This window comes from Crocodylus porosus, unplaced genomic scaffold (assembly GCF_001723895.1).
Source record: "Crocodylus porosus isolate Cpor-Errol unplaced genomic scaffold, CroPor_comp1, whole genome shotgun sequence".
In the NCBI taxonomy this organism is placed as follows: domain Eukaryota; kingdom Metazoa; phylum Chordata; order Crocodylia; family Crocodylidae; genus Crocodylus; species Crocodylus porosus.
Window position 1 is genome coordinate 39,559,882 of NW_017728918.1, and position 17,175 is coordinate 39,577,056.

General features: G+C 41.6%; 1 protein-coding gene across 1 annotated transcript in view; it reads right to left on the bottom strand.

Annotated features, from left to right (window-relative positions):
- CSMD1 (CUB and Sushi multiple domains 1) overlaps positions 1-17,175 on the bottom strand; it is a 1,867,828-nt gene that overhangs the window by 412,083 nt on the left and 1,438,570 nt on the right. The window contains exon 24 of the mRNA XM_019538151.1: positions 4,249-4,440. Within this exon, the coding sequence (XP_019393696.1) occupies positions 4,249-4,440 (192 nt within the window). The remainder of the gene's footprint in view (positions 1-4,248; positions 4,441-17,175) is intronic.

The window sequence follows — 17,175 nt, forward strand, 5'->3', positions numbered from 1 at the left end:
TGAGAAATTTCAGTTCTGGCAAAGGATTTATATATGAAACCAGAGCAAGCTAGGGAATACAGGGCAACATGGAAATTTATGTGAGATTCCTTCATGGTGAAGAAATAGTTTATCTATTATTTGGCTTATTTGCAATTTGCAGGCTGTGCTTGGACCTAAGCGTTGCAACTGGGTGAGAATGATTCCCACCTTTGATCACAGCCAGTAGACAGTTAATTGTCCACCCTTAACAAGAAAAATAAAAGTTTAAATCCTGGCTGGGTGTGGCACTATGGTTGCAGTGGCACTGGAGCTGCTGTTGCCAGCCCAGTTTTGGGGGGATAAGCCCCGTCAGTACCAGACTTCTGCCACCTATAAACCCTGGCCCCATATTGTCATGGCACTACTGCTACTGGGGTCTCCATGAAAACCAGCTGCAGTGATGCTGGCAGAGGCTTCTGGGAAATGGAGTCTGCTGTGGGCCCAATGAAGCCCACAGTCTGGACTTTGCCTCCCCCTGATTTAAGGCCTAGAAAGCTCTAATTCAGAGACTGTATCCTTAACTCCCTTGCTCAAGAGCTACTGATGTCCCTTTCTTCCAGGAATTTGCCCAATCCAATTTTGAATCTGGCTAAACTTTCAGCTCCCTGGATGTTTGGTGGCAATGAGTTCTACATTTTAATTACATGCTGCGTGAAAAAAAGAACTTCTTTTTATTAGTTTTAAACTTACTACCTACTAGTTTCATTTTATGACCCCCAGTTCTTGTACTGTGAGAGAAAGTACATAATAAATACCTATTTGTTTCTTTTCACCATTTAGTATTTTGTAAACTCTTACCATATCCCCCAAGTGTCTCTTTTCTAATAACCTAGCCTCTTTAGTTTCTTCTCAAATGGAAGCCTCTCCACATCACTTTGTTGTCCTTCTATGTACCTTTTATATTCTTTTTGATATGTAGGGATCAGGACTGGGCTGTGTTCAAGGTGTGGGTACACCATAGATTTAGAAAGGGGCATGATGATAATTTCTATTTGTTTATAATTTCCTTCTAAATAATTTGAAAGAAACCTTTCCTCCACCTTTTTATTGTGTCTGCAACTCTGCCATTAAACCATGCTGGCTTTCTTTTGGTATGCTTTCCATTTGTTTTGTACCTCCAATATGGTGTTCTTATGTAGTTCCTATGCTGCCTGCAAGTTCCTCACCCATAAACAGAAAGCAGCAAGCAGGGGGGAATTTTTAAAATGGAATTTGGACAGTTTTTACTCATTAATTATTAAAGCTGGGATACAAAAGAGGACAATGATGACTATTGAGGCAGCATTTGACATAATCTGAGGAAGATATGGCACAATGAAGGTGACTGGATGCAAACTGAAGGATGCATATTGTCTCTAAGTGGGCATGACAGAAGTTAGTTATTAAGGAAATTTAACTGCTTAAATACTAAGCATGCATAAGAAAGTCTGCATGACTAAAGAGACAGCCTAGTGGATGAACATTAATGGAATTCAGATGGGGATTTGAAGATGTGGTGGAGAAAAAGGGTTGCATATTCAATTTAAGATTTGTAGATAGCCATAAAACAATACAGCTGAAGGGCAGACATACAGATGATTCATCAAACTATGCGAACATAAGGAGAAAGTGGAAGGACAGTTGAACTAGTGGAAATAGCAAATGGAATAAAGGATAAAATGAACCAAAATTTATGAAGCATATACATGACAAAATAAGTTAATAACTTTTTTGATAAAATAACTGATACTCTAAACAAGGGAGATACAGAACACTTAATCTAGCTGGATTTTAGTAAAGAAATGTTATAAAGATGTATTATAACATGGAGAAGGTGAGAATTAGTAAAGAAAATGTAAGATGTAGGTCCTAACTGCATAACCTTGAGGTATGACTGAAATGTAATAATTTTGTAATTTCAAAGTCTTAATTTCAGAATTAATAAAACTGCTACAAGGTGTGGGTTCAGTGAGTGGGAATACTAAAGAGGAGAAAATATGTCTTGATTACCTAATGACTGTGAGCCACCAAAGGGCTACAGCCCTGAAAAAGACAAATGCAATGCTACAATGCATCAGGCAAGGCATTTCTAGCACAGAGGAGCATTAATTACTTAATACAAGGCTCTGGTGAAACCTGATTTGGAATACTGGGTGCAATGTTGGTCATGTGTAAAGATAGAACAGATGCAGAAAAGGTTCATAGGATTATCAAGAGAATGAAAAGCTTACCACAAGGAAAGCCTCAAAAAGCTTGTCTTGTTTAGCTTAGCAAAACAAAGAGTGAAAAGGAATATGATTGCTGTCTATAAACACATCACCAGACAGGGAGAAGAGTTAATTAAGATAAATGCAAGAATAAATGGATATAAACTACTCATGAATAAATTAGGCTAGGAATTAGGAGGAAGTTTCAAATCATTAGGGATATGAGATTCTGCACCAGTTTTCTAAAAAGAGCAGCGGGGACAAAACCCTAACTAGTTTTAAGATGGAGCTTGTTAAGTTTATGAAAGGGATTATAGGATGTGTTTGCCTGTGACAGCAGGGGACTGGACTCAATAGCTTAGTAGATCCCCCTGTGTCTCAAATTCATAACTTGATTTTGGAACACAGCAAAAACCATCTATCCCTCTCCACTTCCTTTCCTTTCACCCTACAGCTACAAATCTTTGTGCAGAAACCAGTACAGAACAGTAAAAAGCAAGAAAACAGATAAATATATTAATATTTAGTGAACGTTGTAGATTTTTCACTAAAAAAGGTTATATTGAAGATGTCCAGAGATGGTAGGACTGTATAATCTAAAGCAGGGGTTGGCAACCTTTCCTAACAGCAGGCCAGTGCTTACCGCTGGCAGCTGTCAAGTCGAGTGTTGTGTCCCTGCTCTGAGCAGAGGACCTGTTTCCACTCCACAATGTAGTTTCCCTGAAAAAATGTGCCACTGAAAAATGTGGAAAGCAACAATTTGGATTGGCTAATTCAACCCAGGCTGAATTAGGGGAGTTAGGCCTCCACACAAATCACTAGAGGAGCTGACCAATAGTAAAAGGACAAACCATTGTCTGTCTGTTAGTAGAAGGGGATCTGATGGCTGGGGTGGCAGGGACCAATGCAGAATAACCATTTAATAACATACAGAACAGATCAGACTTTTGTGGGCTGGATCTGACCTCTTTGCCTATGTGCAGACATTCAGGGAGTTTGGGGGAGTTAGATCATGTGAAAAATAGCCCCCCAGTATAAGATAAATCAAACTGGAGGGCTAGCAGAGAGAATGGAGGGGTTGGGGGGGCAAGTAGGCTCTTCAGGGGATGGGGGCAGTTGGGACACACAGGTGGTACTGGGGGTAAGGTGGGATTCACAGCGGGGTTCTGGGATTTGGGAAGGTTTAGCTGGGTCAGGAGTCGGGGGGCACTCTCCTCCCTACCCCCTGGAACAAGGGGCTATTTTTATCTCCTGACCCCTGTGCCCAGAGACAAGCAACCCATCCAGGAAACCTAGTCTCCCATTTCTCCTGCCCCTTTCCCTACCCCACCTTCTTCCTTGGCTCCTGGCATTGGCAAACACTGATAAAATGAATCAGGAGCAGCAGCTTGTGGGATGGAGGGATTTGGTGGAGTGGAGATGGGGGAAATATCTGGTCAGTTGTGGAGAGGGTTGTCCATCTGCGGGTTGGGGGATAGGTTAAAAATAGCTGGTGCCAGGGAGAGGGAAGGAAACGTTCAGTCCTGGGGCTGAGGCCAGCAGCTGGGCTTCCCCAGCCCTGCAGCTACACTGGGAACTGTACAGAAGTTCAGTTAGATTAGTGTCACAGGACCCAAGCTAAATTAGACTACATCGGAGGTAAACTTAGATTGGGTTGGCCATTTTTAGACTGCTCTAACTAACCTGAACTTCTGTACAGTTTGCATGTAGATCCACCTAAAAAGTGTAAGCTCCATACTTGGGCAAACTAAGTTAGATTTTTAATGCAATCTAATCTCCCCCTAACTTCCTCAAATATCTGCATATAGGCTTTAAAGCCAGATGCAACTTGTGGGCTGTAGGTTACTGACCCCTGATCTAGAGGTATTGGGGATAGAAGAGAAAGTAGGTATTAAAGTATGAATTTTCTCTTGCATGCTTAAAGCAACACATGGTAAATGCTTTCCTGCTGGTGCTATCCTATGTGCCCATACTCCAGCTGTTGCAACCCCTCTTCTGCAGCCACAACCCTGATGCATTAAAGTCATATATTCAAAATTACCTATACAAGTAGGCAAAGGTTTGTCCCACACTCTTCGATCTCCACTTAGGCAAGTCATAATATTGCTACCGTGCATTGTATATCCAGGATTGCAACTGTATAAAATTACAGTGTCAGTAAAATGTCCCTCATCACGGATCTTGTAGCCATAATTTGGTATGCCAGGATCCTCACACTTCACTAGATCAAAGCCTGCAAACAGGAATATAGAAATAAAATGTCACTATAAAACATACTGTCAATAGGAAAAAAAAAATAATCTAATAGGAAGTAATAGGAAACTGTTGTGTAGGGATAAAATTCACACAATGACATGAACTATATTCAGTGTGACCAAAAATCAATGGCATATAATGATTCAGTGAGTTTGGAAGTAGGAAACCATGTCGCTAAAAACAAACTCTTCATTTCATGGTTCAAAATGTTTAGACCTAGATAATGAAGTTATTGTAAACTCCTAGCAAGGCGACTAGTTTACATATACTCTTAGATGAAATTAAGAACCATATTATGACACAATCGCAATTCAGTGCTTGCTACTCCTGTTCTCCAACAGGAAAAACAAGCTGTGTCAGCTGGCACAGTGCTAGGGGATGCTCCTGCTGATGTATTAACTCAAGGGATTCTCCTTTGTCAATCCAAGGCTACTACCTACTTGACTTTTTTGCCGAGTTTTCAGACTTTTTAATTCTAACCACTTCTTGGTTCCCTGGCCCAACACAATGTTTGGTACTACCAACAGCTCATTCCAATGTTGCCTTTTTCTGACCTACTGAGCTAGTTCTGCCACAATTCTCTCTACATAGCCTACTGCTCTTAGAGTACTACTCTTCCTCAAGAATTTTTAAGTCTGCTTTGGAGAGATCTATACTAGGTCTTTAACCAGCTACAAAAGAGGCAGCCTCTCTTAAAGAAAGTACCATATCTAGGTTTCTGTCACAAAACAGATTGGTCAGCTGATTCTGGCATAAGCTAGCACTGAGGACCTTAACCCCTTCCTGCTGTCTGCAAAGGGTCTGTTCACTTCCAAACATGAGATGGCGTTTTAGGGTGTGTGTAGATGAAATAGGGGCCCTAAACTGAATTGGTGGGTTTTCAAAACCATCGCTCCAATTTAAGCCCCTTTAAACCCCTGTGTCATGTAGACACTCAAACTTATCTGCCTCTCTAGCAGTGGGGAAGGGAGGGTGAGCTGCTGGCAGGCATAGCAGTCCCTGGGCTGTGGGGTGGGGCTGGTGCTTTTTTTTTTCCAGGTTCACGATTTTTGTTTTTTTCTTGGGTGAAGCCTGCCTAACCTGGCTGCTGCCAGGCTGCCTGCAGGGCTTCCTGCAGAGCCCCTGTACTGCACAAAGCCTGGTGTTCACTCCACGTCTGTAGGGCAGCAAACTAAAACTCCTTGAAGGAGTTTTAGTTTTCTACATCGCAAGTCATTTAAGTCACATTAAGTCACATCCCAAGTCACATTATGCCACTGAATTTGCTACAGCAGCTGGAATTATTGCACAAAACACTGCCGCAACGTGCAAACACCATCACCATTAAAGTGGTGCAAAATCATTTAACCTTTAAAATGTCTTGCACACATGCCCCTCATTTCATATACACATGGCCTTAAGCACTTTTTTCTCTGTATAGGTGCTTATGGTGAATTACAGTTGAGCTCTTCGTGAATTCCAAGAGGGAATTCATTATTCCTCTCATCTGTATTTTTGTCTATTTATCTTAGTCCACAGCTTCCAGACCTTTATCCCCTCTACAAATTTGAAAATGGATCAAAAGAATTTAAACTCTGAATCAAAGGGGGAAAAAAGGATGACTGAAACTAAGATTTATCTTCATGTAACAGTGAGACCTGTACACAGATTCATTTTCATGTAATGTAGCTTTGGGTTTCTGTTTTAACATATCAGAAGGGTAAAAAAAAATGGGTATTTATTTATATATATAATCTCCATAGTATGAAAATTGTAATCTGATGTGAACATTAGAGGGTTTATAACTTTTTGAAAGTCCCCACATAATGGATTCACTTTAATATTTCTCATAGTAAGTGTGCATGCATACAGCCATGAAACATCTGATATGTAGAAATTCTCTTGCCTTTGAGCTAAGCCAGTATCCAAAATAATCTCATCCTGATATTCTTTTGATAGGAATCGAGATAAAATCTCCTACAGCCCACTAGGGGGTAGGTAGATACTGTTACATTTCTTCTGCTTGTAAACCAAGATTTTAAATTTATTTTCAGTAAATCTTCCATTTTCTGTACTTGTCCAAAGCAATTATGTATGACTGAGTTGACTGTTATAAACAAAAAAAATGTAAAATATAGAACAAAATAGAGCATGATTAGGACATAAATGTCAGTAAAAACCTACACTGATCTACAATTTCTGTACAAGGCAAAGATCTAGATATGAAATAACTCAGACTCTAGAAAGGTGTATATAAATTCAGTATCTGGTGTGTTTTGCTGTTGTTGTTTTCTCATTATTTTAATCTTAAATTCAGATAATTCAACAAACACTTCATGTGTGCATATTAGAGAACAATTTACTTGTGTGGTTTGGATTGTTTTTTTTATGTGGATTATTCTGAAAGACTACTAGAAAGCTCTTATACTTAGCACAGCCAATGCAGTACTCTTATTCATTTCAGAGGGAGCAGGAATCCTTCAGCTGCACTTACACTTAAAACTTTTTCTTCTATAAAAAGAAGAATGCCAATTAACATCAAAAGGGGGCACTCCCTCAAATTATTTCAGAGAAAAGGCTCAAAGGACCCACCTTGGACATTACCTATCTTGCCCTTTTCTGCTTACCTTGAGGAATATTAGCAATATAGAAGATTCCTCACATCAAAGAAGTGTTTCAGAATCTACTTGCATGCTCAAGTGAGAGAGTACTTTTCTATTTATTCATTTATACTGAGTATTATTCACTAGTAGAAATATGCAGGGAAAACCAAAAATGTATCAGTGTCTTTTAACTGCCCTCGTAATCCTGTTTAGTTCTATGTAATCATTCTGTAAAATTCTACTTCTTTTAGGGCCACTACTCTCATTAAGCTTTGAAATTTTGATAGGTGACATTGGATAGGTGATTTGGTAGATAAAGAAAAATAGTGAACACTTCCCCTTCACCACCAAACTCTGTGTTGTTCATGTCTTTAAGCTTCACCCAAGGAGTCTGCTTTCACATTGCCTCTAATCATAGAGAGCCACTGGGAGTTAATACACCATACTGCTACTTTCCCTTCAAACAAGTTCCTACTGAAAACCTACTTCTACAAAAAAGGCATTTGTTTTACTTATTAAACAAAATAAAATGAACTTCACTATGCTGTCCACTAGCCTATTTTGAGTTACCATATCATCTTATTGATATACCCCCATGCATCATCATTTGCCCCTGCCTAGTAATTTGTTCCTCCTCCTGTTGTCATGTCTGCAATTAGGATCTGATACAAAGCTGTCATTTAAGTTTTGTTCTCAACACAACAGTTGGTGTACCTTGGTGCTCAATAGACTTTGTGCCTGTCACAGCAACTCCAGTGGGGCTACTGAGAGCTGGGGTTCATAGGCTCCCAGCAGGTAAAGCCAGAGGGAGACATTAAACCCTGCTCTAGCAGCCCCACCAAAACAGTCAGGTTCATGTTTTAAAGACCCCAGGGGGCTACCCCTTCCCACAGGTTCTGGTCCTTCATTCCTACAAACTAGGGCAGTCCCAAGTATCACTGAAGAATCAGGACTGGCCTGCGGGCTGGTCCCAACAAATCAGCTAATTGCTGTCACAAACACTGGGGCAGCCCCAAGCTTGTTGAAGACCAGGCCAGCCCAGGCCAGTGCCAACAATATTGTAAGCAGACTGAGTAGAGACTGGGGTTGTCCTGAGCTAATTCCAACTATCAACCGATTGTCAGGCATTGATTTGGAGAGCTGCAGTGTGTGGACATGACACATGTTCAGTCTAAGGTGCCCTATAAACCAGCTATAAAAAGGGTCTACATTATTTGTGGAACATTTTATGGCTCATTTTGTTAGGCCATTCCCTTGAATCTGGGGTCACAGTTTGCCTGGCAAGACCACTGGTCCTGGCCCACTACCCCTTAGCTGATCATTCAGACTGGGCAAAGCTGTTTGGAAGCCTCTATCAGGGCCTACACATCTCCCTATTCCCTGCTGTGGGAATGACCAGTTGGGGTCAGCCAACCCTACACTTCCCTCTGTATAAACCCCTGCACAGGAACAGGAAACATCCTGTGCTCTGCTCAACTGGAGCCCAGAATGTCTTGCTGTTTCCTCCAGCCTATGCCTCTGCCTCAGTTCTGCTTGATCTCCTGGCTTCTCAAATCGGCTTGCCCTCTTACTCTGCTCTCTAATCCTTTGGCCTCCTGACTTGGCATGTCCCTAGACCCTACGCCCTGTTTGATCTCCTGGCTTCTTGCCCTGGGCTGCCCTTTGACTCCATACCCTGTCTGATCCTCCAGCTTCCTAACTTAGTCTGTTCCCAGACCCAGTTCTTGGATTGACTTTCTGGCCACCCACTATCCACTGAGATAGTTTTCCATTTTATGATGCCTCGTTTAGGTACTCATGTCACTTTGCATAAATGCAAAGTGCAGAAAGGGCCTAAACTGCACTGACTAGACTATATGGTTAACCACCAAAGTCTAGTTTCATAGATTTCATAGACATTAGGGCTGGAAGGCACCTCAGAAGATCATCGAGTCCAGCGCCCTAGTTTGGGAAGCTTAATCAACTCTTCAAAGATTATCTTGTGTTGAGGGACTCCTCAGCTGACTGTCTGGGGATGTAAACAACCCCACGTTCTCGGTTTGCTTTCGTTTGCTTTGCGTGGGGTGTTTAGATGCTGAGTTATATTATCAAATAAAAATACCAAGTAAGGTAATGTAATTGTGCTAAATAAATATGCAATAACTGAATATGTGATCTGTGAATCAAATACATGTATCCCCTGTATTCTCTGGAAATTCACAGGAACAGAAATCAGTCATGCAGGCATATTAACACTCCGTCCTTTTACTGGTATGACACCTTCAAACCAAAGTGACAGGCACCTTAGAAATGCCACTGATAGATGAGACAGCTGGATTTATGTGAATATTATTAGGTGAGACTGCTTTTTGTTTACTGTGACAAAAGTTGAACACAAAGAGAAGTTTCCTTCTATCACATAAGCAAAGATACACTCCATTATGCACAGCTGCTTGTCATCTTTGATAGATGCAAAAAAACCCTCACATCATCACAATTGGATTATAGAGATTTACTATATTTAATTGTCTACAGGGTTTTATCTGTACAAAATGTGCTGGTTTGGCCATCACTGAATTTCCATCCTGCTGTCCAAACAGATACTCCTTTAGATTTCATAAAGAAGGTGACCATACTTGTGTACCAGTATCTAGATATTAATTTCCTTAGCTGATACATTAACAAAACTATTTTAAACTTTTAAAAAATGTAGGCTCTTCCACAAATGATGAAGCAGATATGTAAAAAAGGAAGATTTTAAGACTGATATTTTGGCATGATTCCATCTAACAGCAATTCTTTGCCAGATGTTCAGTGTTATTGATTCAACAAAAAGTATGACATTTGTTTACAGTAACTAATGGCATGTGATTGACAAAAGAGTTTAACTTGATTTGAGAGTCTTGTGTAATGAGTTGAATCTTTAAACTAAACTATAAAATATTTGGAGCTGTAGGATAAATGGATTGCAAAAGGAATAGGTCTCTATTCTCCTAGCATAAACATTTCCCCAGTGATATAGAGCTGGATATGTGCTGACTGTGAGGACTTTTCTTACAGTCCCATTCTTACATATCCCAACACACACCCGCCAAACCAGCCAGCATCACTGCTTCTCAGCTGCCACAATGATCCCTATGGGGTTGTTGCAGCCAAGCATAAATTATAGGAGGCCTAAGGCTCCTCTAAGTCACGCTAAGGTCAGGAAGACCATGCACCAGACCTCAGAAATTGGACTAATACCTTCGCCAATATCCCCCTCCTGCTACTGATGTTCCACAGTAAGTTGAGCAGGGTAGAGAAGTGTAGATCGAAGTCAGGCATTTGTGAAAAGACAAGCAAACAATGTTTTTTTTTTCCTATGTTAATGTAGACAACTTGTAAAAGTATGTCTTGGCTGCTATTAGCATATAAATTCACATAGTTCTGATACTTTTATGGTATCATTAAATAAACACTATTGATATTACACATTGTAAGCTATACATATATTAAAACAGTCTATCATTCCAGTAATTTCAGAATTTGAACACATTTGACTTAATTATATAATTAAGTTAGTATCTATTAGTTTATCTATTGCACTAGTTAAACTGAAGTAAGATTCAGTTAATGGGCCAGAAACTGTGAAGTGATTGGTCACCTCCTTGTTTAATTCCACTACTTGGACCTTACAGTTGGATTTCATCAACATTTTTTGAAGAGCTTAGCTTTGCTTAAGCCAGAGCAGCATCTCACTTCCACTTAAAAAAACAAATGTGACAAAAGGTGCATATCTATGCACCCAGCCTTCTGACCAACTTCAGACTAACACACCTAACTACCTCTCTCAATTTATAGCACATCTCCACATTGATGTTTATACTTACAAATCAAATGCCATATATGTGGGTGTTAGGTCCAAAAATCTAGAATACTTCTGTTGACTTTCTTGAATTGTCTCTCACCAGCTGTGGCAACATTTTCCTCCAGCAGAGTTACTGATCTGCTGTACCCACCAGCAGCACCAAAACAAAGTGGAGAGGCTGTTCCTTTAACAGCCACCTGTTTTATACAAATGCCTAATGAACTATATTTCTATCGCTTCAAATGACAAGATACCTCTGGGGCTGCTAAACCAGAAAAAAATCAGAGTTCAGGTAAAGAAACCATATATTAAATATATAAGAGTATCAATTTAACCTGTGTGTGTTTCATAAATCATGAAGTACCTCATAGAAATACAGTACTTATTTTCAACCTAAGTTCTCAGTCTCAAAGGTTTTAAGATTTTCTGTCTGTTAGTCAAGTCTGATCAGATTTTTACTGGGGATGAAATGTTATAAAAGCTAACTATAGAGAATAAAACATCGTGAGCATCTATGGTATCAGAATTTCATGTCACACACAATGCATAACAATAAATAAATTCTAAAATTTTAAATACCACGAGGGACATTAAAAATTCAGTGGTGTAGCTGCATTACCTAGGTGTTCCTATAAGTATAGCAAAATGATTATTTCTTGTTTCTTTTTTCTAACATCCCAAATGTCTACTAACCACTATTAATTCAAAATGATATAGTCCAGTGGTACTTTATGATTTTCTTAGGATAGTGTATCTAGCTTTATTCTTAGGGAAGAAAAAAAACATACTCCGTGCAGGTCTACATGAGACATTTACTGTGGAGTAGACTAAATAGTTGTGCAGTAAACATTGCATGTCTACATGTGTGCCCCTATTAAGCTGGAGTAAATTAATTTACTCCACAACAGGATAGTCCTTGTTAATACAGGTGTAGATGCTGCCCTGGCTGGTTAGGGTCTGAGGGTGCTTCAGTGCAGGGGTTGCCTGCTGGTTAGCTCCATACTGAATCACCCTTTTACCTCAGCCAGCCCCTCTGCAGCACATTGAGCTGGCAGGGCAGAAGTGGGCGCAGCCCTGGGCCGGCCTATATAGGGGACCCCTACTAGCCAGTGCTGCTCTGACCCAGCTCATTGTGCTGTGATCCTGGGTGCAAGTGTAAATACACACCTGAGAGCAATGACTCCAGTGTGATAAGTAGCAGAGTTTATTGCACTGCATTAATATGCATGTCTAGATGCACTCTCCATGTCATATAGCACAAACATATATTAACTAGCTGATACATTGAAGACTTCTACCTCAACAATAGAGTAGTCCACAGAAACACAGTCTTTATACCAACTAGTGTTTTTTTGTGCATGATTTACCCCACTGGCTTCTTTCTACCACTATATACATAGTCTATAAAACCAGCAACGGTATATACTTTAAGGCCTATATTCTACTGACCTACACTCTCTGAACTGGCCCACTGCAGTGAACAGGAACGAACAGCAGAAATAAGTTAAAGGGGCAGAATGCATTCCTCCATACTTCCAGACAACTCTCTTTATTTCTTCTTCCTATCCAATTTGTGGTTTTGGCATTTTTGTTTTTATATCTTATGTTTATCTCTCTTCTATCTCCTTTTCTAGACACTCTCTGTAAATCTCCCTGTGTGAATGACCTATTACAGAAGCTATACTGTCTATTAGTACTATTGTCAGGTGTTAAAATAGGACTATGGATGAAAAGTCAAAAATTCATTCTTATTCATACAGGAAGACTGGTAACTGGAGTACTATACTACCTGTATCCAGTTCTTCAGGTTTATATTAAACTACAAGTAGGCACTTCAGTCACTCACTATGATGTCTGCGCATGTGAGAGGAGTATGATAAAGCTGAATTAAATGTTACTGAATTTTATAAATGAAATCAAATCAGTGGAATTCCAGGCTGATAACTATCTATAACTTCCAAAGCCATTTATCCAAATAAGCAGCTCTTTGTTATTTGTGATCTAAGTGAGCAAAAGGGCATAGCAAAATGGTTTCATTAGCAAGCTGAAAATTATTGATATATATGTAATGTAGGTAAACTGTTTAAAGCATTATTGTTTTACAACTCTGAACATCATTGTGAAAGATACCGTACTGTTTGCTCTGAGTCCATCAAGAGAAATCCTCAGGAGGGAGCACAAAGAAGAGCATGCTTTCAGCAGAGGACAGAAAGTTCTGAGTGTTTTCTAAAGGCTCTTGCTTGGTGTTGTTATCAAGTGGGAAAATTATGAGGTGTTCTTGATGTGACGGGCTAGCTGGCAGTGACTTAGCCCAGGGGTTCTGAAAAGGGCAAAAGATGATTGGAGGACTTGAGAGTCCCTTTCCTCACCAATCTGCTAATGATTTGGCCCAGGGGTTTTGAAGGGATAAAAGATGATTGGAGGACTTGTGATTCCCTTTACTCACTAATCAGGCCCCAGAGACTCACCATCCGTGTCCCATGATTGGCCCCTTGGGTCACCTGGAGGGGGATAAAAGGGGCAGCATGGGCTTACTCAGGAGAGACCAGTGAGGCACCACAAGGAAGGAGCTTCAAAGATCTGGCAAGAGCTGGGCCAGCAGGGTGGGAGCAGTTGCCCCAGAAGCACCTGAAGGAGTGGGACCTGCAGGCAGCAGTTGGACCCTCAGCAGTGTGGCATGCGGCCGGCAGGAGAGGCTCTCCACTGGGCTTCAGGATCCCCTATGAGAGGCTGTTACCAGCAGGAGAAGTACCCCAGCTCCAGCAAGGATCTGAGCAGCAACCTGAGAAGTTCCCAGCTCTGCTTCCAGTTCCTCCAATGAGAGGCCAGGCAGCTCAACATGAGGCTGGGGCTTCTGGAAGGTCAAGACCCCATGCAGCTTGGAGCAGTACCAGCACTGGCGGTTGTGTAGTAGCATTTCTGCCTACCACATGGGAGATCTGTGTTTAAGTGCCAGCTGGGGTGACTTGGGGTGAGTGAAATAACAGGGAGAAATTCTTGTTGCAGTGCAAAGGTGTCATTGTCTTTTCCCTCTCCTTCCCCCGCCCTCCCGCCAGGTACCTAGGCCCTATATTCCTTGTTATTTGACATTTTTGTATTTTGTGCCTTTTATATTTCACCAACCAGTATTGTTTGTTTTGCTGTTTCTGTTTTATATTTTGTTAACCCTGTCTTTTGTCAATGATTGTAAGTGTCTAACCTTTATTGAATCCTGTCCCCCTTGGGGCATTGTACTGTCCCCTATACCCCCTGGTTTATGCCTGTTATGTTCCCAGTACTGTTCTCTCATTAAAAGATATATGGTTAAGGCCCCATTGGTGGTCAGGCTCTACACCTCCCACAGTGCTTGTGCACCTGCTTTGATTCCTTCAGTTGGAGAGGGGGTACCTCTTGGAGTACCACCCAGGTTACATTACTAGAACGTTTATAAAAATATATATATATTGGAAGATTTTCTTCTTTTAATTCTGCATGTAAAGCCATTATAGTACACATAAATCACTCTTACAAATTCTTTATATATATTCGACATAATATAGACACTCTCGGGTAGGACAGTATATAGCAAATGTCTAAAGAATATAAATATGTAATTACCTGATTAGAAAATTCATAGCTGTCAGATACCAACTAGCCTGGGGAAAAATGGTTTTAAATATATGTCTTCCTATAAAATATTTTGGTTATAATAATCCAGAAAGAAAATAGTGTGAAACAGAGCCTGACAAATGCAATGCAGATTTCAATACACCGATTAGGTTATGTGTTGTGATCATGACCCTCCCCTTTCTCAGCTGGGGGAAATTAGGTTTTATTCAATAAATGGAATAAATCACAGGGCCAGATCCGAAGCCGGGTGTGACAAATTGACACCCTGTTTAGAGAGTAGCCCCAAAACCCTCTCTGCCCATCTGCTTCTTGACCACTGCAGACTGATATGCCAGGGGTCAGCTCCCTTGATCAAGGATCCCTCAGCTTCACCAGTCTCACCTAGGTTCTGACCATTCTTAGCAGAGGAGATTTAGCCAACTTAAAGAATAGAACTTTTTTTTTTTTGGCATGTGCTGACATTACATATCCCCTCCTCCAGAGAGAAGCCTTGCTAATGGTCAAATGCTCTGAAATCACTCTGAACATGGACTATAAGTTATAAGGAAAAACAGTGTCAGGAATAACTAGGCAAGGAGGGGAGGCGGTGGATGGTGATCAGGGCTCCAGCACTTGGTGCCTACATAGAGGGGGTGCCAATATGTTCCCGTCCCCACCCCTCATCCATCAGAAGCCTTTATCATGGCAGGGGAAGCCCTGCACTGCCCTGATGTAGGACCTGGACAGGCATGGCCTCATGTCCAGTAGTGTATCTGTGGGGAAGGAATGAACTAATGCTAGCCCATGGGAAGTGTTATTATAGGAGTCACAGCCTTGCACCTAGAGGAAGGGGAAGGGACACCAGGAGGGGCTCAAGGAAGCCCATGCCACTCCCTATTTCCCAGAGGCAGGAGCCCAAGCCTTAGTTGCTGGAATAGCAGCTGCTACTGTAGTGTGGACAGCAAAGCTCCTTTCCCCTTTTATCCCCCAGCTGATAAGTCAGGTGCAATTCCTGATCCAATTACAACTAGGAAATACCAGATATAAAGATTTCTAATTCCATGTTGTTGGAACAGAGAGCAGTAGTTACTCTAAAACTAGGCAGAGCAGGGTGGCTCCTCATAGACTGCTTCAGATAGGTTAACAAAATAGCCTACTGATCTTCATGGCATGTGATGAAGTAGCTTACAGACGTTTATGTCTTTCTGAACCAGATAATAAAGTGCCACCCTAACTTGCCTTCTTCCTAACCTTGGTTATCAATTACCCCACTAAGTTATAAGCTTTCACTTGTTTTTCCAGTTGGGAGAAATGCCAATCTCTGATGAGACTGTCTCCAGGCACTAGCCTTGCTCTAGGACTTCCCCTTTTGTTGTGCACATATCACCATTGCCTATTGGCTGATGCAAATGGGCCCAGGAAACACCCATTTGGCCTTGCCACTAGACATATCCACATTTAATGCTATTCTCAGTTATTACTCCTCTCAGCTATTTAAACACTGATCATCTCCTAAATGCAAACCTCTTGTTTAGAAGTAACATCTAAAAATCATTATCCCATTATAAAAACCTGGTCCTGCTGTAAAAAAATACACTCACAGCAAGTACTGAATTCCATACAAACATAAGAATTATGAGAACAAACAGAAGTGACAATTTTTGCATGACTGGGGCACAGAAAGCAGTTTGTAGCCATAACCAAATACAAGTATGCAGCTGCAGACAGCTTACAAAATGGCTGACTGGGGGAAAATCTGAAACCTCATTGAAATAGGGGTCAGATGAAGATGGTTCAAAGCAGAGCATCTTCTGTAACTTCAGTCTGGCTGCCTGCCAGCCTGTCCCTGTTTTCAGAATTAAGGGGAAAGGGAAAGGGAAAGGGAATGGAGGGAGTTAGGTCTGGGGTCTTTTCAGCCCCTGATGGAGGGTGAGATGGATGTATTTGAGTCCCTTCTGAGGTAGGTGGGCTCCAATTCACCCACCACACCCTCCAGTGTTGGCTGAGGAATCTCTAAAATGAGCCACTTTTGCTACCCTTCCCCCCTCCTGTTCTGAAAAATTTGCAGCCTCACTAGGAGAAACTGGCTACAGGCTGAAGCCAACAACTAGATTCCCCTCCCCTCCGGAACCAACAGTGAACTTTTGTTTGTTCCAGGGGATGGTTGAAACTCAGAACACTTCCTGAAAAGTTTTTCTCTGTTACAGTGGGGAGCTGCACTTCTGTCTGCACCCTCAGTCTCAGGGTATGGGCTGAGGAGGGAGAGGAGGATCCAGGTAGTACACCAAAGACTGCAGCGCTGGTGTCATTGGGAAGGCTTTGGCTTCCATGACCACAGCCTGCTCTTTGGCAAGAGAGGCAGTGAGCTGCTGGGAAGAGATGGCCTCCACTTCTCTCCCCTGGGGAGGAGGCTCTTCTCAGCCAGACTGGCTAACCTGCTCCACTGGGCTTTAACCTAAGTCTGTTGGGGGATGGTGGGACTACTGCCACTGCTGGCCCGCTGAGCAACCCTTGCAAAGCCAGCAGGCCAAGGGACTTAAGGCAGCCTACCCCTGCCCCAGCCCTGGTACAATCTGTGGGCAAAGGAAGAGCCCCCAAGGGGACACTTGCCTGCCTGTACAATCTACACTCCAGGGTACTCAAGGAGCTGGTGAGCATCATAGCCCAGCCTCTGGCATGGATCTTTGAAAACTCCTGGTGCTCTGGTGTAGTGCCC